At 40.0% G+C, this 27,881-nt stretch overlaps 1 protein-coding gene across 2 annotated transcripts in view; it reads right to left on the reverse strand.

Annotated features, from left to right (window-relative positions):
• Positions 1–27,881, reverse strand: part of LPCAT2 (lysophosphatidylcholine acyltransferase 2) — a 272,374-nt gene that overhangs the window by 18,351 nt on the left and 226,142 nt on the right. For both annotated transcript variants that reach the window (XM_053699568.1, XM_053699567.1), the window contains exon 13: positions 18,029–18,127. In XM_053699568.1, the coding sequence (XP_053555543.1) occupies positions 18,029–18,127 (99 nt within the window). The remainder of the gene's footprint in view (positions 1–18,028; positions 18,128–27,881) is intronic.

A 27,881-nucleotide genomic window follows, 5' to 3' on the forward strand; every position in this document is an offset into this window, starting at 1 on the left:
TTGAAATTATTATCACTGTATATGTTCTGATAAAGGGTGCTTGTAATTTGTATTGGGGAGTGCTAAGGTTATTATTCTGCTGGGTATTGTCACTCTTGCAGTGATACCATTTTAACAAATAAGTTGTATAATTGATTTTGTTGATGGGAGGCTAACTTGGTTAGCTCCCTTCAGATCAAATGGTGTATGGAGTAAATCAGAGCCTGGCTATAGGTTAAGCCACTTTGTTCTATTGTGAAATACGAATCACAGTATTGGTCCTTTTTGTATATTCGGATTCTGGGTAATTGATGCCTCAGAATCTGACTGTATTGGTTAGGGACACTTGTGATTGGTCTTGGAGAGTGTGGAGTATTTCTACTGAGTATTATCATTCACGTAAGGGTACAATTTACCAAATCCATACAAGATGTAATATGTTACCATCTGTTTGATATATCATGCCTTATTGCCAATAACTCAGGGAACAATTGATTACAGAGGTCTGTGCAAATGTACTGTTTGTTCTTCTGATTTATGCCACTATGGTAATCTCCCTTAAGTAATGCACCCCTTACTGGTATAAGAGCTATACAACAAATAATGTTTTGAAAGATTATGTAGAGAGTTTGTATATTAGTGCTTGAAATCAGGAATATAGACAAGCAGTATCACTAAGTAGTATGATAGTAGATAGTGGTAATACATATATTATATGGTGTCAACGGATATAATGAATAACATCTTATAATAAGTTTTATACACTAGTATCGATATCAACGATTATCTCTGTGATTTTATAATTTATATGATGTTTATGAATAATCACATATCCATTCAATATTTATTTTTCAAAAATAAACAAGTTTATTTTTATAAAATGTATTTTGGGGGTCTCTAGGAAATTTTGATCTTTATATATGTGCCTTTAGAGACCCCCAAATCCTTTTTTTTTTACTTTTTTAAAATAATTATTTATTTACTCTTTTATTTTTTATTCTACACCCCAAAGACTTATACCATTGGAAAGGGTAGATTAGATGATAACCATTCTTGGGGGTCTGTAGCTGCTTAGATGCCTGAGATACAGGCATCTAAGCAGCATGCCCCCATCTCCCTATAACTGACAATTGTCAGTTTTAAATAAAGTTGCACAATGACGTCATCACGTCATTGCGTGTGACATCACCACGAGGGGAGGGAAGCCCTGACGATGCCTGTGAGTATCCAGGCCAGATCGCCAGGGTAGGAGTGGATGGGGGTCCTCAGACCTCTCTCAAGGTGGGGGAGTGCTAGTGATGGCTCTGAGCCGTCGTTACCACCTGAGTGGGAAAATTTACGATGGCTCAGAGCCGTCATTAGCACTTAAAGGATTAAAGAGTTAAAGGGGCATGAAACCCAACATTTTGCTTTCATGATTCAGATAGAGAATACAATTTTAAAAAAGTTTCCAATTTACTTCTATTATCAAATTTGCATCGTTCTCATAGGTAGCGTACATGTCTTAAGCACTACATAACAGGAAATAGTGCTGCCATCTAGTGCTCTTGCTAATGTATAGCATTGTTGCAAAACTGCTGCCGACGTGCACACTCCTGAACTTATTGTCCTGCTTTTCAACAAAGAATAATAAGAAAATGAAGAAAATTTGACAATAGAAGTAAAATGGAAAGATGTTTAAAATGATATGTTCTATCTGAATCATGAAAGAAAAATGTGGGGGGTTTATGTCCCTTTAAGGAAATGTTTTTTTTTTTTTTTTTAAATTCATGAATATAGAAAAAAAAAACATGATATGGTGTCTTATCATTTAAATATGTCCAGCACTGACAGTATTTGAAGTGTCTGAACAAGTACTGTATATGTTATCCCCTTTTCATACACACAATTTATTGACAACAGGCCTTGACTACAACATCAATCACAGTAATACGCAATGCCCTAGATTAGAAGTGAATCGTAATCGATAGTGCAGGGTGCGCTATCCATATCACGACTCTGCGATAAGAATAGCACACAATCTGGAATTGCAAGCGAATGGTACAAAAGATTTACCAGAGAATCCTAACATTTTCTTTTTTTAGCACACCCTATACTTTCAATGGATAGCGCAAGATGTGCTATTATCCCTCATTTTGAAAGTGGTGAGTTAGGTTCTGCATCGAGCACAACACATAATAGCAAATCAACGCCTAGATTATGAGTTTGGCGTTAGCCTTAAAAAGCAGCGTTTAGAGGTCCCAACGCTGCTTTTTAATACCCGCTGGTATTACGAGTCAGGCAGGAAAGGGTCTACCGCTCACTTTTCTTCCGCGACTCGAGGCTACCGCAAATCCCCTTATGTCAATTGCGTATCCTATCTTTTTAATGGGATTTGCCTAACGCTGGTATTACGAGTCTTGGAAGAAGTAAGCGGTAGACCCTCTCCAGTCAAGACTCCTACTGCATTTAAAAGTCAGTAGTTAAGAGTTTTATGGGCTAACGCCGTAACATAAAACTCTTAACTAAAGTGATAAAAAGTACACTAACACCCATAAACAACCTATTAACCCCTAAACCGAGGCCCCCCCACTTCAGAAACACTTAAATATTAAATATATTAACCCCTAATCTGCCGATCAGACATCGCCGCCACTTTAATAAATATATTAACCCATAAACCGCCGTACTCCCGCCTCGCAAACACTAGTTCAATTTTATTAACCCCTAATCTGCCGTCCCTAACATCGCCGACACCTACTACATTTATTAACCCCTAATCTGCCACCCCCAACATCTCTGCTACTATATTAAAGGTATTAACCCCTAAACCTAAGTCTAACCCTAACCCTAACCCCCCCTAACTTAAATATAATTTAAATTAAACAAAATAAATTTAACATAATTAAATAAATTATTCCTATTTAAAACTAAATACTTACCTATAAAATGAACCCTAAGCTAGCTACAATATAACTAATAGTTACATTGTATCTATCTTAGGTTTTATTTTTATTTTACAGACAAGTTTGTATTCATTTTAACTAGGTACAATAGTTATTAAATAGTTATTAACTATTTAATAACTACCTAGCTAAAATAAGTACAAAATTACCTGTAAAATAAATCCTAACCTAAGTTACAATTACACCTAGCACTACACTATCATTAAATAAATTACCTAAACTACCTACAATTAATTACAATTAAATTAAATAAACTAAATTACGGAAAAAAAAACACTATCAGCCAATCGGAATTCAAGGGACACCATCTTGGATGATGTCATTTAAAGGAACCTTCATTCAGTGTTAAGACGTCGTTTGAAGAGGATGGCTCCGCGTCGGCTAGATTGAAGATGGACCCGCTCCGCTCCGGATGGATGAAGATAGAAGATGCCGCTTGGATGAAGACTTCTGCCGCTTGGAGGACCTCTTTTGCCCGGATCGGATGAAGACTTCTGCCCCTCTGGAGGTCTACTTGTGCCCGGCTGGGTGAAGACAGCTCAAGGTAGGGAGATCTTCAGGGGGGGTAGTGTTAGGCTTTTTTAAGGGGGGGTTGGGTGGGTTTTAGAGTAGGGTTGGGTGTGTGGGTGGTGGTTTTTAATGTTGGGGGGGGTATTGTATTTTTTTTACAGGTGAAAGAACTGATTACTTTGGGGCAATGCCCCGCAAAAAGCCCTTTTAAGTGCTATTTGTAATTTAGTATAGGGTAGGGAATTTTATTATTTTGGGGGGCTTTTTTATTTTATTAGGGGGATTAGATTAGGTGCAATTAGTTTAAAATTCTTGTGATTCTTTTTTTTTTTTCTTCTGTAATATAGTGTTTTTTTCGTAATTTAGTTTATTTAATTTAATTGTAAATAATTGTAAATAATTGTAGGTAGTTTAGGTAATTTATTTAATGATAGTGTAGTGTTAGGTGTAATTGTAACTTAGGTTAGGGTTTATTTTACAGGTACTTTTGTACTTATTTTAGCTAGGTAGTTATTAAATAGTTAATAACTATTTAATAACTATTGTACCTATTGTACCTAGTTAAAATAAATACAAACTTGCCTGTAAAATAAAAATAAACCCTAAGATAGATACAATGTAACTATTAGTTATATTGTAGCTAACTTAAGGTTTATTTTATAGGTAAGTATTTAGTTTTAAAAAGGATTAATTTAGTTAATTATGATAAATTTATTTCGTTTAATTTAAATTATATTTAAGTTAGGGGGGGTTAGACTTAAGGTTAGACTTAGGCTTAGGGGTTAATAATCGTAATATAGTAGCGGCGACGTTGGGGGTCGGAAGATTAGGGGTTAATAAATTTAATATAGTTGCAGCGACGTTGGGGGGGCAGATTAGGGGTTAATAACTATAATGTAGGGGGCGGCGATGTTGGGGGCAGTAGATTAGGGGTTAATAAGTATAATGTAGGTGGCGGCGGTGTCCGGAGGGCAGATTAGGGGTTAATAATATAATGTAGGTGTCAGCGATAGCGGGGGCGGCAGATTAGGGGTTAATAAGTGTAATATTCGGGGTGTTTAGACTCGGGTTCATGTTAGGGTGTTAGGTGTAGACATAAAATTCCTTTCCGCATAGGAATCAATGGGGCTGCGTTAGGAGCTGGACGCTGCTTTTTTGCAAGTGTTAGGTTTTTTTTCAGCCAGCTCAGCCCCATTGTTTCCTATGGGGAAATTGTGCATGAGCACGTTTAGCCAGCTCACCGCTGACTTAAGCAACGCTGGTATTGAGGTGAGATGTGGAGCTAAATTCTGCTCTACGCTCATCTTTTTGCGGCTAACGCCAGGTTTAAAAAAAAACCTATAATACCAGCGTTGTCTTAAGGGAGCGGCGGGAAAAAAAGGTTTGTTAGCCCCGCAAGCCTTACCGACAAAAACTAATCTAGCGTTAGTCTTCTTGGAGACCTGAAGTAAAGTTTTAAAATAAGCGTAACAAAACACATAAAAAATAATATTTCAATCATATATATACATATTTTTTTCTTAAAATAAATGTTTTAACGGTAATATAGGGATATGGTATATGACAAGGTGTTGGATTGAGAAGGTGTATATGTGTGTGTGTGTGTATTTGTATGTGTGTAGATATATGTGTGTGAATTTGTATGTGTGTAGATATATGTGTGTGTATTTGTATGTGTGGAGATATATGTGTGTGTATTTGTATTTGTGTGTATTTGTGTGTGAGGAGATATATGTGTGTGTATTTGTATGTGTGTAGATATATGTGTGTGAATTTGTATGTGTGTGTATTTGTGTGTGAGGAGATATATGTGTGTGTATTTGTATGTGTGGAGATATATGTGTGTGTATTTGTATGTGAGGAGATATATGTGTGTGTATTTGTATGTGTGTAGATATATGTGTGTGTATTTGTATGTGTGGAGATATATGTGTGTGTATTTATATGTGTGGAGATATATGTGTGTGTATTTGTGTGTGAGGAGATATATGTGTGTGTATTTGTATGTGTGTGTATTTGTGTGTGAGGAGATATATGTGTGTGTATTTGTATGTGAGGAGATATATGTGTGTGTATTTCTATGTGTGGAGATATATGTGTGTGTATTTGTATATGAGGAGATATATGTGTGTGTATTTGTATGTGAGGAGATATATGTGTGTGTATTTGTATGTGCAGAGATATATGTGTGTGTATTTGTATGTGAGGAGATATGTGTGTGTATTTGTATGTTCGGAGATATATGTGTGTGTATTTGTATGTGAGGAGATATGTGTGTGTATTTGTATGTGATGATATATGTGTGTGTGTATTTGTATGTGAGGAGATATATGTGTGTGTATTTCTATGTGTGGAGATATATGTGTGTGTATTTGTATGTGAGGAGATATATGTGTGTGTATTTGTATGTGTGTAGATATATGTGTGTGTATTTGTATGTGTGGAGATATATGTGTGTGTATTTGTATGTGTGGAGATATGTGTGTGTGTATTTGTGTGTGAGAGGATATATGTGTGTGTATTTGTATGTGTGTGTATTTGTGTGTGAGGAGATATATGTGTGTGTATTTGTATGTGTGGAGATATATGTGTGTGTATTTGTATGTGAGGAGATATATGTGTGTGTATTTGTGTGTGAGGAGATATATGTGTGTGTATTTGTATGTGTGGAGATATATGAGTGTGTATTTCTATGTGTGGAGATATATGTGTGTGTATTTGTATATGAGGAGATATGTGTGTGTATTTGTATGTGAGGAGATATATGTGTGTGTATTTGTATGTGCGGAGATATATGTGTGTGTATTTGTATGTGAGGAGATATGTGTGTGTATTTGTATGTGGGGATATATATGTGTGTGTATTTGTATATGAGGAGATATGTGTGTGTGTATTTGTATGTGAGGAGATATATGTGTGTGTATTTCTATGTGTGGAGATATATGTGTGTGTATTTGTGAGGAGATATGTGTGTGTATTTGTATGTGAGGAGATATGTGTGTGTATTTGTATGTGAGGAGATATGTGTGTGTATTTGTATGTTCGGAGATATATGTGTGTGTATTTGTATGTGAGGAGATATGTGTGTGTATTTGTATGTGATGATATATGTGTGTGTGTATTTGTATGTGAGGAGATATATGTGTGTGTATTTGTATGTGTGTAGATATATGTGTGTGTATTTGTATGTGTGTAGTGTGACAGAAAGCAAGGCCTGGTTATAAATGGAAGATATTTAAGACCAAGCATTGTACATGCTATTTCTCCTTTCAGTTAAAACCCCAGGGAGAAAGAGTGTGTATTTGATTATCCCAGACAGCTGGGAAGCTGTCCAGCAGCTAATCACAGGTGTGGCTAATTAGAAGCTGTGAGGGTTTAAATAGCAGCCTCACTTAGGCCTTGAGAGAGAGATATACAGCTACAGAAGCTGGTGTGTGTGTTTGTTACACTGTGTAAAAGACTTTTGTTCCTGTGAACTGTAAAAGGACATTATTTTTACAAAGCACTTGTGGAATGCTGTGAAGTGCTGGGACACATTTAAAAGTACTTGCTTTGCTGCAGAGGAAGGATTTCCCTCTTTTGAAAATGAACTGCCTGTTTGTTATTGCTGTGAAAAATAAAGCCTTTTAAACTACAGTGGATTGTCCTGTGCTGCATTTGTGCCCTAGAAGACCGTGGTTAACAGTGGTCCCTGTTACACTTGGTGGAGAATGCGGGCAACCACGTTGTAAGTCTGTGGGCATAATAATCTGCAAGCAACATGGAGGAGGTCATTAAAGCTTTGATCCATTCTAATGCTATACAGCAAGAGACTAACAGAAAAGCTGCTGAAAATAGTGCAGCACTGCAACAGTTGGTCTTGGCCCAGTCAGAGAGTGCTATGCTGCTGGCTAAATCACAGAAGGAGAACACTGAATTGTTGATACAACAGATGGCTGCTGTGCAAGCTGAGACATTCAGGAAGACCCGGGAGGAGCAGCAAAGTGCTACACAGACTCTGCAACGAGAGGTTCAAGCCATATCAGAAAGACTGAACTCTGAATATGTTGGTGGCAGCCAAGGTTCCAGAGTAATAAGGGCTAGTCATTATCTTCAAAAAATGACAGCAGCTGATGATGTTGAGGCGTATCTTTTGGCATTTGAACGCACAGCAGAAAGAGAAAAATGGCCGACAGTTGAGTGGGCGAGTATACTTGCGCCATTTCTTAGTGGTGAACCTCAGAAGGCCTACTTTGATTTAGAGCCAGCACAAGCCAGTGACTATGAGAAATTGAAAGCAGAAATCCTTGCACGCCTGGGGGTGACTTCTGCAGTCCGTGCACAAAGATTCCATTCCTGGATGTTTTCATCTCATAATGCTGCAAGATCCCAGATGTTCGACCTTATACACCTTGCCAGGAAGTGGCTGCAACCAGAGGTTAATTCAGCTACCAAAATAGTGGAACTACTGGTGATGGACCGGTTTCAGCGAGGATTACCTGCTTCCCTGCGGCGGTGGGTTAATCAAGGTGATCCTCAAACAGCGGATCAGTTGATTGGATTGGTCGAAAGATTTATAGCTTCAGGAGAAGTTTTGCAACAATCTTCAATGGATCAGCCCCACAATCCCAAGTCCCAGAGCTCTACAAGAACTGGTAAGACTGTTCAGGGGATAAAGGGGATAAGAGAGCAGCAGGTGTATAGGCAAAACACCAGAGACATTTCCCCAGGAATTAAGGAAACATTTAAATATAACCAACCTGTAAGATGTTTTAAATGTAATGAGGTTGGACATATTGCTAGAGACTGTGATAAAGATGAATTTATGGACTGTAATGTTGCACATTCACTATTGTCTAATAGCAACAGCTCTGTTAATAATGATTCCCATTGGTGTACTGTGACGGTTAATGGTAAAGTGTCTAGGGCTTTGCTTGATTCAGGAAGTATGGTCACACTAGTGGCTAAATCTTTAGTACCAGATGCAGTATTAGATTATGGGGAAAAAATGGCAATTATCTGTGTTCATGGAGATAAACGGGAATATGCTACAGCTGAGGTGGAGATTGAGACTCAGTGTGGTAAATTAAAATATTGTGTTGGTGTAGTACCAAATTTAGACCATGAGGTTGTGATAGGGAGAAATTTTCCAAAATTTCTGGAGTTATGGGAATCTCCAGAAATATGTCAAACTTCTGATATTTATGTATTTCCTTTCTCTGAAACTGATTTTGAAGGGGGTTCCATTGAAAAGGAGAAAAATAAGATTTATTGCCCTATGCCTGTATTAGTAGGTGATCAACCTTCTCAGAGTAATGAAGTACCAAGTACTAGCTTGGAAAATATTGATGATTTGATAGATCTGGTTGGTGGCCCTGGTAATTTTAAAAAAACCCAATGGGAGGATCCAACATTGGAAGAGGCAAGAAATAATATCAGGGTTATAAATGATGTTAATTACAAAGTAAGTCAGCCAGGGAGAAGGAAACCTGAGCAAATATATCATATAAATCTGGTAAAACCTACAGAACTCCCTGTCACTGAACCAGAGGTAAATATATCGGAAACCCTATCTGTACATCAGAAAAGAGAGGTCAAGGATTTTATTAGAATGAACAAAGAGGTATTTTCTGTGGTACCGGGAAAAACTAATGTTATTAAGCATGACATAATAACAGAACCAGGGAAGAAGGTCTGCCTTAAACCCTATAGGGTCCCTGAGGCTCATAGAAAGGTTATTAAACTGGAGGTAGAAAAAATGTTAAAGCTTGGGGTAATTGAGGAATCACAAAGTGAGTGGAACAGTCCAATTGTGCTTGTTCCAAAGCCGGATGGTTCATTAAGGTTCTGTAATGACTTTCGTAAGCTTAATTGTGTTTCCAAATTTGACACCTACCCAATGCCTAGGGTAGATGAGTTGATAGAAAGGCTAGGAAAAGCATGTTATCTCACTACAATTGATTTAGCGAAAGGGTATTGGCAGGTGCCTCTCACTAGTCAAGCAAAGGAAAAGACAGCTTTTTCAACCCCAGAGGGCTTATTTCAGTATACGGTGTTGCCATTTGGTTTACATGGGGCCCCGGCAACATTCCAGAGGATGATGGATAGAATTCTGAAACCCCATGTTCGTTATGCGGCAGCATATTTGGATGATGTTATAATTTATAGTACAGATTGGGAATCCCATCTTCCAAAAGTTCAAGCAGTACTTGATGCAATACGGTCCGCTGGGTTAACTGCCAATCCTGCAAAATGTACCGTTGGTTTACAGGAAGCTAAGTACTTGGGTTATACTATTGGTAGAGGATTAGTTAAACCTCAGACAACAAAAGTAGAGGCCATACAGAACTGGCCACAGCCTCTAACTAAAAAACAAGTAAGAGCATTTATTGGGATAACTAGTTATTATAGAAGGTTTATCCCGAATTTCGCTGCAATTGCGGCACCCTTGACAGATCTCACAAAAGCAAGGGCCCCAATTATGATAAAATGGTCTCCAGAAGCAGAACAAGCTTTTAAGCATTTGAAAGAAGCCCTTTGTGCCCATCCAGTTTTGGTAACCCCCAATTTCGATAAAGATTTTATTGTACAGACAGATGCCTCTGATATTGGTTTAGGAGCAGTTCTCTCGCAGGAGTGTCAGGGAGAAGAGCATCCTGTCCTTTTCCTAAGCAGAAAACTTATTCCACAGGAAAAGAACTATTCTATAGTGGAGAAAGAATGCCTTGCCTTTAAGTGGGCTTTAGAGACCCTTAGGTACTATCTGTTGGGAAGAAAATTTAAATTAATAACAGATCATGCTCCTCTCACATGGATGAGTCAGAATAAGGAAACAAATTCAAGGGTTACTAGGTGGTTTCTTAGCTTGCAACCCTTCAATTTTACTGTTCAGCACAGGGCCGGTCTTTTGCAGGGCAATGCTGATGGTTTGTCTCTGGTACATTCATTGATGTCCATGGTCGCTCAACCCACTGGGTGTGAGCTGGGGGGGGAGGATATGTGACAGAAAGCAAGGCCTGGTTATAAATGGAAGATATTTAAGACCAAGCATTGTACATGCTATTTCTCCTTTCAGTTAAAACCCCAGGGAGAAAGAGTGTGTATTTGATTATCCCAGACAGCTGGGAAGCTGTCCAGCAGCTAATCACAGGTGTGGCTAATTAGAAGTTGTGAGGGTTTAAATAGAAGCCTCACTTAGGCCTTGAGAGAGAGATATACAGCTACAGAAGCTGGTGTGTGTGTTTGTTACACTGTGTAAAAGACTTTTGTTCCTGTGAACTGTAAAAGGACATTATTTTTACAAAGCACTTGTGGAATGCTGTGAAGTGCTGGGACACATTTAAAAGTACTTGCTTTGCTGCAGAGGAAGGATTTCCCTCTTTTGAAAATGAACTGCCTGTTTGTTATTGCTGTGAAAAATAAAGCCTTTTAAACTACAGTGGATTGTCCTGTGCTGCATTTGTGCCCTAGAAGACCGTGGTTAACAGTGGTCCCTGTTACAGTAGATATATGTGTGTGTATTTGTATGTGTGGAGATATATGTGTGTGTATTTGTGTGTGAGAGGATATATGTGTGTGTATTTGTATGTGTGTGTATTTGTGTGTGAGAGGATATATGTGTGTGTATTTGTATGTGTGTGTATTTGTGTGTGAGAGGATATATGTGTGTGTATTTGTATGTGTGTGTATTTGTGTGTGAGGAGATATATGTGTGTGTATTTGTATGTGTGGAGATATATGTGTGTGTATTTGTATGTGAGGAGATATATGTGTGTGTATTTGTATGTGTGGAGATATATGAGTGTGTATTTCTATGTGTGGAGATATATGTGTGTGTATTTGTATATGAGGAGATATGTGTGTGTATTTGTATGTGAGGAGATATATGTGTGTGTATTTGTATGTGCGGAGATATATGTGTGTGTATTTGTATGTGAGGAGATATGTGTGTGTATTTGTATGTGGGGATATATATGTGTGTGTATTTGTATATGAGGAGATATGTGTGTGTGTATTTGTATGTGAGGAGATATATGTGTGTGTATTTCTATGTGTGGATATATATGTGTGTGTATTTGTATGTGCGGAGATATGTGTGTGTGTTTGTATGTGAGGAGATATGTGTGTGTATTTGTATGTGCGGAGATATGTGTGTGTATTTGTATGTGAGGATATATATGTGTGTGTATTTGTATATGAGGAGATATGTGTGTGTGTATTTGTATGTGAGGAGATATATGTGTGTGTATTTCTATGTGTGGAGATATATGTGTGTGTATTTGTATGTGAGGAATTATATGTGTTTGTTTTTGTATGTGAGGAGATATATGTGTGTGTATTTGGATGTGCGGAGATATATGTGTGTGTATTTGTATATGAGGAGATATATGTGTGTGTATTTGTTTGTGAGGAGATATATGTGTGTGTATTTGTATGTGAGGAGATATACAGGTATGTGTGTGTATTTGTATGTGCGGAGATATATGTGTGTGTATTTGTATGTGAGGAGATATGTGTGTGTATTTGTATGTGAGGATATTTAGTATAGTGGCGGCGACGTTGGGGGCGGCAGATTAGGGGTTAATAAATGTAGGTAGGTGGCGGCGATGTTAGGGGCGGCAGATTAGGGGTTAATAATATTTAACTAGTGTTTTTGATGCGGGAGTGCGGCGGTTTAGGGGTTAATGTTTATTATAGTGGCGGCGATGTCCGGAGCGGCAGATTAGGGGTTAATAAGTATAATGTAGGTGTCGGCGATGTTGGGGGCAGCAGATTAGGGGTTAATAAGTGTAATATTAGGGGCGTTTAGACTCGGAGTTCATGTTAGGGTGTTAGGTGTATACATAAATTTTCTTTCCCCATAGGAATCAATGGGGCAGCGTTACGGAGCTTTACGCTGCTTTTTTCAGCAGCGCTGGTATTGGAGTGCGGTATGGAGCTCAATTTTGCTTTACGCTCACATTTTGCCTGTTAAAGTCGGGTTTTTGTAAACCTGTAATACCAGCGCTGTAGGGAAGTGAGCGGTGCAATAACTTGCAAGTTATTACCGAGCAGCTCTTACCGCAAAACTCGTAATCTAGGCATTAGTCAGTTATGTAGCCGCACTTAATTTTATTAGTAGTTAAACAAAAACAAAAACTCAGAGACATTATCTCTGTGTTGTGTAGTTAGTAAAGTTGTTGAGGGCCTATGATCAGTAGTACACTACAGTATGCATGTTGAATACATGTTGAATACATGTCCGCATAGATAAGTTTTCCACTACTCACTTTACATTTTTCTTTTATGATTTAGTTACAGAGTTCTAAGTCTGCCAAATAGTATTTATTTTCCTCTTAAGTGTCGTGACAACTAAATACGACTGAAAAAATAAACAAAGCCGCAAACCCTTTCCTTCCCCACAGGAACCACAAGATCAGTGGCTGGCAGTCTATTTCGATTGTTTCGCCCAGGGTTACACAAACAATATGGGGCCCATTTATCAAAGGGCTTGCGGACCTCGCTAAATGCGGAGAGCAATACGCTCTCCGCATTTAACATTGCACCAGCAGCTCACAAGAGCTGCTGGTGCAACGCCGCCCCCTGCTGACTCGCGGCCAATCGGCCGCCAGCAGGGAGCTGTCAATCAACCCGATCGTATTCGATCGGGTTGATTTCCGGCGATTCCTGTCCGCCTGCTCAGAGCAGGCGGACAGGGTTATGAAGCAGCGGTCTTTAGACCGCTGCTTCATAAGTTGTGTTTCTGGCGAGTCTGAAGACTCGCCAGAAACACGGCCCTTCAAGCTCCATACGGAGCTTGATAAATGGGCCTGTATGTGTGACTGACCCGCTTAAAGTAGCAGTTTCACGAGCATTGCTATGCATAATGCTACTGAGACAAAACCAACAGATGTGTTTGACCATAGCCTCCTCTAGGTTCTCCACAGACCTGAGCCGCTCAGCAGCTCTGCAATAAGTTAAAAATGCCCTCTGATTTCCCTTCCTCGCCCGAGATTGCTGGTTGGCTAGAAAACATCACAGGCTTCCACTGACAGGCTGAGAGAAACTATCTATTCTGCTGCTCCTTTCTGGTTTGAATTCATTGGATAATGCCTGCTTGCATTATAAAAACAGCATCCACCAACTTAAAACAAAAAACGAAATTTTTAAAAAGAAAATAAAGTATTTTATTTCCTTTTTTCAGTAAAGTAAAACCTATAACGAAAATGACATTTTCTTTGATTTTTCCGAAAAGGAATGCACATGTCTAGTGTGTATGTATATATGTGTATATGTGTGTGCACATATGTACTGTTTGAGTATTTATGTATCTATGTGTACAGTGTTTTAAACTTATATCTCAATAGAAAATCATAGTTTACATGTTAGTAAAGAACTCAAGTATTTGACATCTGGCTTAGTACACCTTAGGCTTAGCAATTAAGTGATAGCTAACATGAGTTTTCAGTGGACCACATAGAAGTCTACTTTATGATGGATTTAGTGCACCACTGTTATCTGACATCCAGATGTTAGCTCACCCTAGGCTTTCGCTCAAGTGCTATAAGGCAGTCTTTATATGGTGCCAGGTTTTGGCTGTCTGTTACCGATTACCTGTGTACAAACCAATATATCCTTTGCTTCTGTCACCAGTTTGGTGTAAGCTGGTAAGTTTCTCCATTCTAGGGTTGATGTGTGAAATCCACCATGTCCCATGACATTAGAAGGATGTGATGCTGCATGGGTCTTGTCTGAGGCCTGTTTTGGAAATTTAGCATGGGCCTTTATGGTGAGTTAGGAGCTCTGTATCTTTCTGCTTTGCTCAACGTTCTTTATTTCCACAAAGACATTGGATCTAAGTCATGTGGATGTTTGGTGCCTATTTCCTTGCATAGTGCATAGCATGTGTGTAGTTTATTACTTCATGGAGTTTTATATGTATATCTTCATTTCCCACTGCTGCAACTGTTATGGAGCCCGTGATTGCCAAGGTGACCTCAGGTACGTAGTGCCCTTTTTTTCTGGGCTTCTCTGCTTTCTTAATTCCTTTTTGCTTATGTTTATATATTTGTAGCCCTTAGCTCCAGTTATATATATCCCATCTGTTCAATATGTACCAGTCCTTGCTGGCAGGATAAAAAGCCATGTGAAGTGTGTATTGGGCAAATTTTTGGAGGACATTTTGCCACGACCACTGTTCCTGGGAAGCCTGATTGTGATTCTGCTAGATAGGTTTCTTCTAATAACTCTGATATTTGTGCTACTTTTGTTTCTGCTGCCTTTCATCAAATCCATTAGAGACTCTGGGAATAGAGGATGAACAGCCCAATTTTCCTCTGACAAGGCCAAAAGTTTGTGAATGTTTCTCTGTTTCTGAAACTATTAAGACAATTTATCTGAAGAATTTTGCTAAAAATTTAAAATAGTTTGATATACCCAAAAAGGTATTTTTATCCTTTCCAATACTCTTAAATTTGATACTGCTTTATCTGGTCTGCCTAAAAATGTTTTTTCCAACTGACAATGCCGGCACATTTAGATATTATGGATAAAAAATGTTGCAGAATGAATGTTCCATTCTTTAATGGCTAAATTCTCACTGTACAGAATGTGTTTACTTGCAATATGATGTTCATTCTGGACCAAATGTGATATTACAATCAAACCTGTTTGGTACTGTAAGAATACACAGTTTAGCACGATTGCATCTGCTCAATAGTTTAAATGTTAGAAAGGAATTTAAAAAAAAACTTTGTAAAGCTCACTATTGTAAGCGGGACAAATTGTGGCCACTTCCTCCTGTGAGATATTAATATCCTTATAATCTTATCTAGGTTTGATCTTCTCCGTCAGTACACATGTGGGAGTTATTCTTATAACCCAATGATACTGGCAAGATGTCTTTCTTATTAGTTTAAAATTAAATTTTAAGATCTTTTACTTAAATGGATATTAAACATTAAATAGATGCTAATTATAATGAGGTATTCAAAGCAAAGATTAGCCTGAGACTATTATGCAAATGTATTTTTTAAAATTATGTTAGCTGTTTAAATATTGAAATAAAATATTAAATAAAATATTGAAAAAAAGTCTAAATTTAGTTTCTATAAAGTATTTTAATCTCTACACAAACAATGACGTTGTGCAATATGACAATATTAAAATAGCTATCTAACAGGGTTTTCCATTTGCTTTCACACTTTAGTGTTTGGACACTTTATTGCCTGTTGTCCTCAGAAAAAGAGAGAGATAAGAGGAATGCTAGATTTAATATGGTGGCACCCATTATTTATAGAAACTCAGTAAGATTGAGAAAACCAAGAATTTTCATGGTTTACAGGAAAAGGGGATAAAATAAATTATGAAAGGATATTGTACTTATACAACAGTTCACAGCATCACCTGCCTCTTAGGATCCGGTAGAAGAGCTCGATACTGATCAGATGGTAAAAGTAATTTTATTCCAAAACTGCAGGTAAAATCAAATTAACCCAATATCCAAACAAATAGGGAAACAAGAAATATGCAGCTAGCAGAAAGGTTTTGTGCGGGTCTGTGGGGTTAATAAATACATACATAAAGTTGTGCTTTTGTGCTATTCCAGATAAGGAAACAGCTGTTAAGCAAGTGAGACACATGCATACATGCATATGCACTAATCATTGGTTTTATCCTCATATGGAGCAGAGTTGGGGTGTTCCAGGAATGCAAAAATCACTGTGTCCTTAGCCATTTTAAAACAAAACAGTTTTAATTTAACAAAAACAGAAAAGTTTAGTTTTACGCTAGAATGTCCTGCTCAGTAAATCATTCTTGGCTATTTTGAAGTTTTCCAGCTTCTATAATTTCATGTACTTTTATTGGTTGATTCTGAAGCCATTGACCATATATGGTTCCAAGTTTCAGATATGAAAATCCTAATGTACTCTTGGATTTTTTCAGAGTTTTTTTAAACAAAAGTATATATAACTTATGTGTAAAGAAAATGCGTGTCCTTCATATTTAGTGCCCTATATATTTCTTAAAATTACTTTGTGCTACGGTTTTTGGTTGTAAAACTGAGAATAAAAATGACTAAATACTTTTATTTAGCAGATTTGAGTGGATGTTTTAGAGGAGTAACACCTTTTTTCCCTTTTTTATGCTCTATGGTATGTACTTTCAGAACATTTTAAATAATTTTGCAGAAATTTTTAAAGATAAAAATGACTGTATTAGGGACCCAGGTTTTGGAAGAGACCTTGACATGGTACCTGGGCTTGTCCCATTTGGCCAGATGCGGTAACTAACTCTTCCAGTTTTGCTTTTAATCTTAGCTGAGAGCTTGTAAGTGAGTGCTGGACTTTCTCTGTATGTTGTATTAATTTATTTTGTAATTTTCCCTATGGGCCTTGCACCCAGACTTGTCTGCGGTTAACTGCCTGTGACTAGTCTGGAGGCAGCACAGCTTCCTGAGAGTACTATTAGCACCCAGGGCTGAACATGATGCAGGGTCATGGGATGTGTAGGGTCATGAGAGTGCAATCTGAGAGTGCAGTCCCCTTCCGTGTTTTGTATATGTCTATGGTGATTACATAAGCTTGTGAACCCTGACTTGTTCCCAGTTTGTTTGATTGAGAGATGGCAATTGTATGACTGTATTAGGGACCCAGGTTTTGGAAGAGACCTTGACATGGTACCTGGGCTTGTCCCATTTGGCCACATGCGGTAATTAACTCTTCCAGTTTTGCTTTTAATCTTAGCTGAGAGCTTGTAAGCGAGTGCTGGAATTTCTCTGATATATATATATATATACACACACACACATATATATATTGTTCCCATCTTTACTAGGTCATTTACATTATGGGGCCAAATTATCATATGTAGGGCAACCATGATTCGCTATAGCGAATCATGTCCGCCCGACATCGCTAAATGCCGACAGTATACGCTGTCGGCATTTAATATTGCACAAACAGTTCTGGTGAACTGTTTGTGCAATGCTGCCCCCATAGATTTGCGGCCAATCAGCCGCTAGCAGGGGGTGTCAATCAACCTGATCGTATTTGATCGGGCTGATTGCTGTCTGCCGCTCAGAGGCGGCGGACGAGTTAAAGAGCAGCGGTCTTAAGATTGCTGCTTCTTAACTCCTGTTTCCGGTGAGCCTGAAGGCTCGCACGGAAACAGGGTGATCAGGGGCCATTCGGCCCTTGATAATTCGGCCCCTATATCTTTACTCATGTTTTTTGAGTAAAGCCTGTGGGTTTTTTTATTATCTATATATGTGCTTTCAGAACATTTTAAATAACTTAACTGAAAGATGTTACTATCTTTAAGAAAAAAAGTTTTCTTAAAATAGATGGAAACATGCTCACGAAAATCATGTCTAAACAGATCTATTGAAAACTGATTAGAATGAGTTTGGATACAATTACCATTGACTTTAGACATTGAAGGGTTTAAACATAGCAGCTGGGGCTTCATTTGACCACAGTTTTATAAATATTACCTCAGCCCCACCCTATTTGTTGTGAGAGGGCTGTTAGACAATGTAATGCAAACCTTTGTAGCAGCAAAGGAAATTAAGGTATGGTACACTCATCCTACTATATAGCACTCAGATGTTGGGATTTCCCAACTGCAACCCGTACCTTAAATGCAAACTGAATAGTCTCCTCGGTATTGGCAGGATTACATAGCACTGCCACACCTATCACGTACTCTCTGAAATCAATGGTCCCATCTCGGTCCTGGAGGAAAAATATGTCAGTTATTTTTGTTTATGAAGTACCAAAATGATGGAAACACTATAATTTATACTGTTACCAAGTTATTTGCGATACCTGCTTGTAAAACATTATAATTTACAACAATAGGATGGCAAAATTTTATCAATTTTTTTTTTTGTTGGGAAAGTATACTTCCTTCTGTTTCTATTAGATTCAATATTGGGGAAAATAATTTTCATTCATAAGGGATTCTTCTTTTTCTATGTTCATTTTTCTTTTAATTTTTCATTTCTATGTGTGTCTTTTTTACTGTACGTATGTTTCTTAAGATATATAAAAATAAAGAATAATTAAAAAAAGTACCCTGGGCATGACATTAATTTTAAAGAAAACTTAAATTATGCTTACCTGATAATTTCATTTCCATCTGTATGAGGAGAGTCCACGGCTTCATTCCTTACTTGTGGGAATACAGAACCTGGCCACCAGGAGAAGGTAAAGACACCCCAGCCAAAGGCTTAAATAACTCCCCCACTCCCCTCATCCCCCAGTCATTCTGCAGAGGGAACAAGGAACAGTAGGAGAAATATCAGGGTATAAATTGTGCAAGAAGAACAAACAAAAAATGTAGGTCTGCCCAACAATGAAAAATGGGCGCGGGCCATGGACTCTCCTCATACAGATGGAAATTAAATTATCAGGTAAGCATAATTTAAGTTTTCCTTTTTAATATGAGGAAAGTCCACGGCTTCATTCCTTACTTGTGGGAAACATATACCCAAGCACTAGAGGACACTGAAAGAAATGGGAGGGTAAAAGAGAGGCGGACCCTATTCTGATGGCACCACAGCCTGCAAAACCTTTCTCCCAAAAGCTGCTTCAGTCGAAGCAAAAATGTAAAATTTGAAATAGTATGTAAGGAGGACCTACAAATCTGCTCCATAGAGGACTCATTCTTGAAGGGCCAAGAAGAAGCCACAGCTCTAGTTGAGTGAGCCGTAATACTCTGAGGAGGCTTATGTCCCGCTGTTTCATATGCTAAGCGATAATGCTCCTCAACCAAAAGGATAGGGAAGTGGAAGTAGCCTTCAGCCCTCTACGCTTCCCAGAATAGACCACAAACAATGCCGAAGTCTGTCTAAAATCCTTCGTAGCCTGAAGATAGAATTTCAGAGCCCGAACCACATCCAAATTATGAAGTAACCGTTCCTTCGAAGAAGGATTAGGACACAAGGAAGGAACCACAATCTCCTGATTAATGTTGTGATCAGACACAACCTTAGGAAGAAAACCCAACCTAGTATGAAGAACAGCCTTATCAGCATGAAAAACTAGTTAAGGATGCTCACATTGCAAGGCCGCCATCTCAGAGACTCGACGTGCAGAAGCAATAGCCAGTAGAAAAATAACTTTTCAAGACAGTAATTTAATGTCAACCGAGTGCATAGGCTCAAACGGAGCCCTCTGCAAAACCTTGAGAACCAGATTTAAACTCCAAGGAGGAGCAGAATGCCGAAACACAGGCCTGATTCTAGACAGAGCCTGAAAAAAAGACTGAATATCAGGAAGCTTTGCGAGCCTCTTCTGTAATAACACCAATAGAGCTGAAATTTGTCCGTTTAGGGAACTAGCGTCAAGTCTCTTCTCCAAACCCTCTTGGAGAAAGGAAAGCATTCTGGACACCTTGACCTTATGCCAGGGGAATCCACGCTCTTTACACCAGAATAAGTAGGTCCTCCACACTTTATGATAGATGCGACGGGTGACCGGCTTTCTAGCTTGAATGAGAGTATCAATCATTCTCTCAGAAAAACCTCTCTTGGCTAGGACTAAGCATTCAATCTCCATGCAGTCAGCCTCAGAGAATCTAGATTCTGGTGAACAAAAGGACCCTGTACTAGCAGATCCCTGCGACAAGGTAACCTCCATGAAGGAGATGACGACATACCCACCAGATCCGCGAATCACATCCTTCGCAGCCACGATAGAGCAATTAGTATTGCCGAAGCTTGCTCCTGCATAATGCGGGCCACTACTGGAGGGAGAAATGGTAATGGTGGAAAGATGTAAACCAGACTGAACCTCCAAAGTACTGCTAATGCATCTATTAGCTCTTCCTGAGGATTCCTGGACCGTGACCCATATCTGGGTAGCTTGGAATTGAGCCAGGACGCCATGAGATCTATCTCCGGCGTCCCTCATCTGTTGCAAATTTCCGCAAACACCTCGGGGTTGAGAGACCATTCCCCTGGATAAAAGGATTGTCTGCTGAGGAAATCCACCTCCCAGTTGTCCATACCCGGAATGTGGATCACTGACAGCGAGCAGTTGTGGGTCTCCGCCCATTCTAGAATCCGACACACACTTCCCTCATTGCTAGTGAACTTCTTGTTCCCCCTCATGCCTCATGATGGCTAATGTAAGCCACCGAGGTTATGTTGTCTGATTGAAATCTGATAAACTGGGATGAACCCAGAAGATGCCAAGCCTTCAGAGCATTGAAGATCGCTCGAAGTTCCAAAATGTTGATCGGGAGGAGAGATTCCTCTCGAGTCCACAGGCCCTGTGCCTTCCTGGCACCCCAAATAGCTCCCCATCCTGATAGACTTGCGTCCATAGTCACTATCTCCCAGGATGGTCTCAAGAAGGATGTCCCTTGGGACAGGTGATCTGGACAGAGCCACCAAGAGAGCGATTCTCTTGACCAGTTGTCCAGAGAAATCTGTTGTGACAGATCCGAGTGGTCACCGTTCCACTGCCTCAGCATGCACAGCTGAAGAGGTCTGAGATGGAATCTGGCGAATGGGATGATATCTATGCTGGACACCATAAGCCCAATTACCTCCATACACCAGGCCACAGAGGGACTTAAGGAGGTCTAAAGGGAAAGACAATTTGAAGTAATTTTGCAAAATCTCTGGTCTGTAAGAAATATCCTCATGGATATGGAATCTATTATCGTACCCAGGAATTCCACCCTGGTACTGGGAACCAGAGAACTCTTTATCTTCCATCCATGAGATCGAAGAAGAAGACCTCTTGAATGATCCTCTGCCAGCCAACAGGACGGAGCCTGAACCAGGATGTCGTCCAAATATGGCACTACTGCAATACCTCTGGATCTCGCTACTGTGAGCAGAGCCCCCAGAACCTTCATAAAGACTCTCGGGGCAGTAGCTAGACCAAATGGAAGAGCAATAAACTGGAAGTGCTGGTCCAGAAATGCAAATCTTAAAAACTTGAAGTTATCCTTGTGTATTGGCACATGCAGGTAAGCATCCTGAAAGTCTATCGTAGTCATGAACTGTCTCTGTTGAACTAAGGGCAGAATGGACCTTATTGTCTCCATCTTGAACGATGGGACCGAAAGGAACTTGTTTAGGCACTTTAGGTCCAGAATCGGGCGAAACATGCCCTCCTTCTTTGGGACCACAAAAAGGTTTGAGTAGTACCCTAGATCTCTCTCAGCTAGAGGTACCGGCACCATTACTCCCAGGGAGGAGAGATCCCGGACACACCCTAGGAAAGTTTCTCCTTTTTCTGGTCTTGAAGACAGGTTTGATAAGAGGAATCTGCCCCTGGGCGGATGAGATTTGAAACCTATCCTTTAACCCTGAGCGATGACCCCTAGAACCCAAGGGTCTTGCACGTCCCCAAGCTACGCCTCCACAAAGAGAGAAAGTCTGCCCCAACACGATCCATCAAGGGATCGGGGGCCGCCCCTTCATGGCGATTTTGTTTCGGTGGGCTTCTTGTTCTGCTTGGATTTATTCCAAGATTGAGACGGTTTCCAAGTCCCCTTTGACTGATCAGGCTTTGCGGAGGAGGATCCTTCTTATCCTGCTGTAGGAAGGCACCCTTGCCCCCAGTGATTGTGTCCAGGCCTGGACCAAAAAGAATCTTCTCCTTAAATAAAAAGGAAAGTAGTCTAGATTTTAAAGTCATGTCCGCAGACCAAGACTTCAGCCAGAGTGCCCTACGGGCTAGAACAGAAAAACCTGATGTCTTGGCATTCAGGCGAATGATCTGCATATTTGCATCACAGATAAAATAATTTGGCTACCCTCAAGGCCTTAATTCTTTTCTGGATTTCCTCAAGGGGAGTTTCCACCTTGATCATCTCTGAAAGAGAGTTGCACCAATAGGTAGTGGCTCCCACCACCGCAGCAACCACCGCTGCAGGTTGAAACAAATACCCTGTGTGCTGAAACATCTTCCTTAACAGAGTTTCTAGCTTCTTATCCATGGGCTCCTTAAATGACGAACTATCCTCAAGTGGGATAGTAGTACACTTAGCGAGCGTGGAGATAGCTCCATCCACCTTAGGGATGGAAACCCCACAACTCTAGTTAAGAGTCCGGAACCGGGAACAATTTCTTAAAGGAAGAAGAAGGGAAAAAAGAAGATCCAAATCTCCCATTCATTCTTAATAATATTTGCCATCTTTACGGGAACCGGGAAAGTCTGTGGCACCACCCCATCCTCAAACTTTATTAAACTTAGGAATAGAAGGTTCCTCAGGTAATTTAGGTCCTGGAACCTCTAAAGTAGCCAACACCTCCTTTAACAGAAAGCGTAAGTGCTCGATCCTAAATCTAAAGTCTGGTTCTTCTGCAGCCGGAGGTTTCGAGGCAGCAGATTCCCACCCAGAAAGAGCATCCTCTGAAGTATCAGAGGCGTCCTCATCAGCGGATAAACTAATATCACATAAATCCAACAAGTTGGTAGATGATCCCTGGGAAGGATAGCAATATTTGACCCTTCGCCTGCGTGTAGCAGGGCGAGGTAAAGCACTAAAGGCCGCAGACACTGCCATTTGTAGTTGGTCAGCAAAGTCTGTCGGTAAGAGGGCCCCTACCGAAGGAGGATTATCAGTGCAATGGGAAGCTGCATGTGCAATAGGAGATGAATGCAGGGAACGTACCTCCCGGGATGGTGACCTCTCAGAGGTGGACGGCTCGGTCGTACTAAACATCTTGGTTTACTTAGATATAAGTACTTTATCAAGGCATGTGGAACATAATTGAGCAGGTGGGTATACCGTAGCCTCCTCACAATAAAAACAGGTAATTAGATTTAGAGTCCTCCATATCTTGCACTTTCAAGAGGGCTATAGAAAAAGATAAATGGCACCTTTATACCCCCAATGGCTGGCGCACTCACCACCTCCTATGATCCAGGCCTCACAGAGAAACCGCTTCGTCTCCTGTAAACCGCACGGTCAGGAAAGAGGAAATCAATGAGACCACACCAGGTCACATGGTGTGCCATGCAGCACTGCCCCTGCTTCTGGAATAAGCGTGCCAAACCTAACAGGCCGCGCAGATATCCAAAAATGAAAGTAAAACCTAAATGTTCCGACATCTGCCTGAGCCTCATCTCACACATGTCGCAGTATAAAACATAATAAAGCAAATTATGCGTAAATCCCCTCTGTTCAATAATCCCCTTCCGGAGATATTAACCTTTGATTCCATACTGATAAAAGGAGTCACACTTTTGCAGTCGTGGAATAGACACACAGCCTTTTAAGTTTGACAGTCTTGTAGCATTGCACCTGACATGGAGGCCTATCTATCAAGCCGTCAACCTTTTTGCATTCAACGGCACCAATACGCTCGCCTAACATCGCGGCCGCGGACCTGAATACGCTCTCCATATGTATAAAAAAAGCCGGCAAAAAGCTGCGCACCAAGTATGGGGCAATGAGCAGCTGACTGTTGTTAACTAGCAGTCATCGATCTCGCTGCTATTCGGCTTTTTACCAACTTTATTTATACCCTGTCAGTAAACGCTGCCACTATACTAAAATGTTTAACCCCTATCCCGCCGCTCCCAGGACCCCGCCGCAACTAAATAAAAGTATTAACCCCTATCCCGCCGCTCCCGGACCCCGCCACAACTAAATAAAAGTATTAACCCCTATTCCACCGATCCTGGACCCCGCCGCAACTAAATAAAAGTATTAACCCCTAAACCCCTGGCCTCCCACATCACTACCATTAACTAAACCTATTGACCCCTAAACCGCCAGCCCCCCACATCACCATAAACTAAATTAAGCTATTAACCCTAAATCTAACAACCCGCTAACTTTAAATTAAAATTACAACATCCCTATCTTATAATAAATTTAAACTTACCTGTAGAATTAAATTAAACTATATTAAACTATTTATTAACCTACCCTAACTATTATACTACAATTACATTAAACTAGAAATTAAAATAACTAAATTACATATTAAAAAACCCTAACCCTAATCAAATTATTTAAATCTACAATTAAAAATTACTAAATTACAAAAAAAATAAACGCTAAGTTACAAACAAAAAAACCCCACAGTATAAAAAATAAATAATTACACCTAATCTAATCGCCCTATCAAAATAAAAAAGCCCCCCAAAATAAAAAAAAACCTAGTCTACAATAAACTACCAATGGCCCCAAAGAAATCAGCTCTTTTACCTGTAAAGAAAAATACAAACACCCCCCCAACAGTAAAACCCACCCCCCACACAACCAACCCCCCCCAAATAAAAACCCTATCTAAAAAAACCTAAGCTCCCCATTGCCCTGAAAAGGGCATTTGTATGGGCATTGCCCTTAAAAGGGCAGTTAGCACTTTTACATGCCTTTTACATGCCCAGACCCTACTCCAAAAATAAAACCCACCCAAAAAAACCTTAAATAAACCTAACACTAACGCCCGACGATCCACTTACAGTTTTTGAAGTTCAGCTTGAAGGATCCATCCAGCCAGCAAGAAGTCTTCATCCGGTCGGCAAGAAGTCTTCATCCAGGCGGCCTCTCCCATCTTCATCCAGCCGGCGAAACTTCATCCATGCAGTCTCTTCTATCTTCATCCATCCGGAGCGGGTCCATCCTGAAGACATCCGGCGCAGAGCGGGTTCATCCTGAAGACATCCGACGAGGAGCTCCTCTTCAATACGGTCTCCGCCGTAAACTGGATCTTGAATACAAGTGACGTCATCCAAGATGGCGTCCCTAGCATTCCTATTGGCTGAAAGATTCCAATCAGCCAATAGGATTAGAGCCGCTAAAATCCTATTGGCTGTTCCAATCAGCCAATAGGATTTGAGCAGCTCTCATCCTATTGGCTGTTCCAATCAGCCAATAAGATTGAGAGCTCATCCTATTGGCTGATTGGAACAGCCAATAGGATGAGAGCTGCTCAAATCCTATTGGCTAATTGGAACAGCCAATAGGATTTTAGCGGCTCTAATCCTATTGGGTGATTGGAACCTTTCAGCCAATAGGAATTCAAGGGACGCCATCTTGGATGACGTCACTTGCATTCAAGATCCAGTTTACGGCGGAGACCATATTGAAGAGGAGCTCCTTGTCGGATGTCTTCAGGATGGACCCGCTCCGTGGCGGATGTCTTCAGGAAGAACCCGCTCCGGATGAATGAAGATAGAAGAGGCCGCATGGATGAAGACTTCGCCGGCTGGATGAAGATGGAAGAAGCCGCCCGGATGAAGACTTCTTGCTGGCTGGATGGATCCTTCAAGTGGAACTTCGAAAACTGTAAGTAGATCGTCAGGGGTTAGTGTTAGGTTTATTTAAGGGTTTTTTGGGTGGGTTTTATTTTTAGAGTAGGGTCTGGGCATGTAAAAGAGCTAACTGCCCTTTTAAGGGCAATGCCCATACAAATGCCCTTTTCAGGGCAATGGGGAGCTTAGGTTTTTTAGATAGGGTTTTTATTTGGGGGGGTTGGTTGTGTGGGTGGTGGGTTTTACTGTTGGGGGTGTTTGTATTTTTCTTTACAGGTAAAAGAGCTGATTTCTTTGGGACAATGCCCTGCAAAAGGCACTTTTAAGGGTCATTGGTAGAATATTGTAGGCTAGGGCTTTTTTATTTTGGGGGGGATTTTTTATTTTGATAGGGCGATTAGATTAGGTGTAATTATTTTTTTATTTTTGATACTGTGGTTTTTCTTTTTTGTAACTTTGTGTTTTTTATTTTTTGTCACTTAGCGTTTATTTTATTTTGTAACTTAGTAATTTTTTATTGTAGATTTAAATAATTTGAGTAGGGTTAGGGTTTTTAATATGTAATTTAGTTAATTTAATTGCTAGCTTAATGTAATTGTAGAATAATAGTTAGGGTATAGTTTAATTTAATTCTACAGGTAAGTTTAAATTTATTATAAGATAGGGATGTTGTAATTTTAATGTAAAGTTAGCGGGTTGTTAGGTTTAGGGGTTAATAGCTTAATTTGGTTTATGGCGATGTGGGGGGCTGGCGGTTTAGGGGTTAATAGGTTTAGTTAATGGTAGTGATGTGGGAGGCCAGGGGTTTAGGGGTTAATAAGCTTATTTAGTTGCGGTGGGGTCCAGGAGCGGTGGAATAGGGGTTAATAACTTTATTAAAGTTGCGGCGGGATCCGGGAGTGGCGGGATAGAGGTTAATAACTTTATTTAGTTGCGGCAATGTCGGGGCGGTGGATTAGGGGTGTTTAGACTCAGGGCTTATGTTAGGGTGTTAGGTGTAAACGTAATTTGTTTTCTACCATAGAAATCAATGGGATATCTGGCAGCATCGAACATAAGCTTTTGCTGCTTTCAGACTCCCATTGATTCCTATGTCATCCGTGGCCTCCAAGGTGGCAAATTGAAAACTAGGTATGCTGGGCCGGAATAGCGGCGAGCGTACCTGTTAGAAAGGTGTTAGATAGAGCCAAATTTGTATTCGAAACATCTGTAATGATGTAAACATCGATCTGTGTCGGATTGAGACCGGCAGATCGTATGTTACGTCACAAATTTCTACTTTTGCCGGTCTGTAGGCTTTGATAACTAGGTTGAATCAAGCTTTGCACAATTACGCTGCAGAATTCCAGCGTATTTCAGGTTGACGGCTTGATTGATATCCCCCATGGACTTGAGTGATAGAAGCAGGCAGTGAAACTCGTCAACACTGATTGCTTAGGAGCTATTAATATGAGTCTGGATGGTTTCGCAGAAAGACTCTCCCTGCCTCACCAGACCCTTACCTTTGCCCATGCTCTCACTGAGAGGCTGACAAGACTACTTAAAACTCCAGTCCCATACCGAAGGGTACTGCCCTCCCTAAGAGACTACTCCGAATCTTCCGACACTTCTTTGCCATCCTCCTGTGACGAAAGGCAAAGAATTACTGGGGGATGAAGGGAGTGGGGGAGGTATTTAAGCCTTTGGCTAGGGTTTCTTTGCCTCCACCTGGTGGCCAGGTTCTGTATTCCCTCAAGTAAAGAATGAAGCCGTGGACTCTCCTCATATTGAGATGGAAATATAGGCACATTTTAATATGTTCAGTAGGCATTTCAAATTTGAATAGATGCATTTGTGCAATATACACTGATTTTCAAAAATTCTTCTAGTATACGATAGTAGGTCAAAGGCAATTGCATTGCTTTCTTGCCAGCAATGACTAATAGAGTCACTGGCGCCCACAGTATGCTAGAGCCAGGAATGTGCATACAAACTAATACTATTCTTCAGCTGGTTGGATGTACAGTCAGAGCTATCACATAACTTATGACCCTTACTAGATGAATATTTGCAAATGGATGTGCATTGCAAAAAAAAAAAAACGTATTAGGAACCTTGACAATAACTATTGTGCGTTTCAAATTTGCTACTATCTTTCAACTACAAAAACATAATGGTGTTTAGCAACCATAAAACATTTACCAAATTTACCTCAACCCAATTTAGGGCCAGATTACAAGTGGCGTGCTATTTACTGCTTTCGTTCATGCACAAACAG

Source organism: Bombina bombina, chromosome 1, assembly GCF_027579735.1.
Source record: "Bombina bombina isolate aBomBom1 chromosome 1, aBomBom1.pri, whole genome shotgun sequence".
Classification (NCBI taxonomy): domain Eukaryota; kingdom Metazoa; phylum Chordata; class Amphibia; order Anura; family Bombinatoridae; genus Bombina; species Bombina bombina.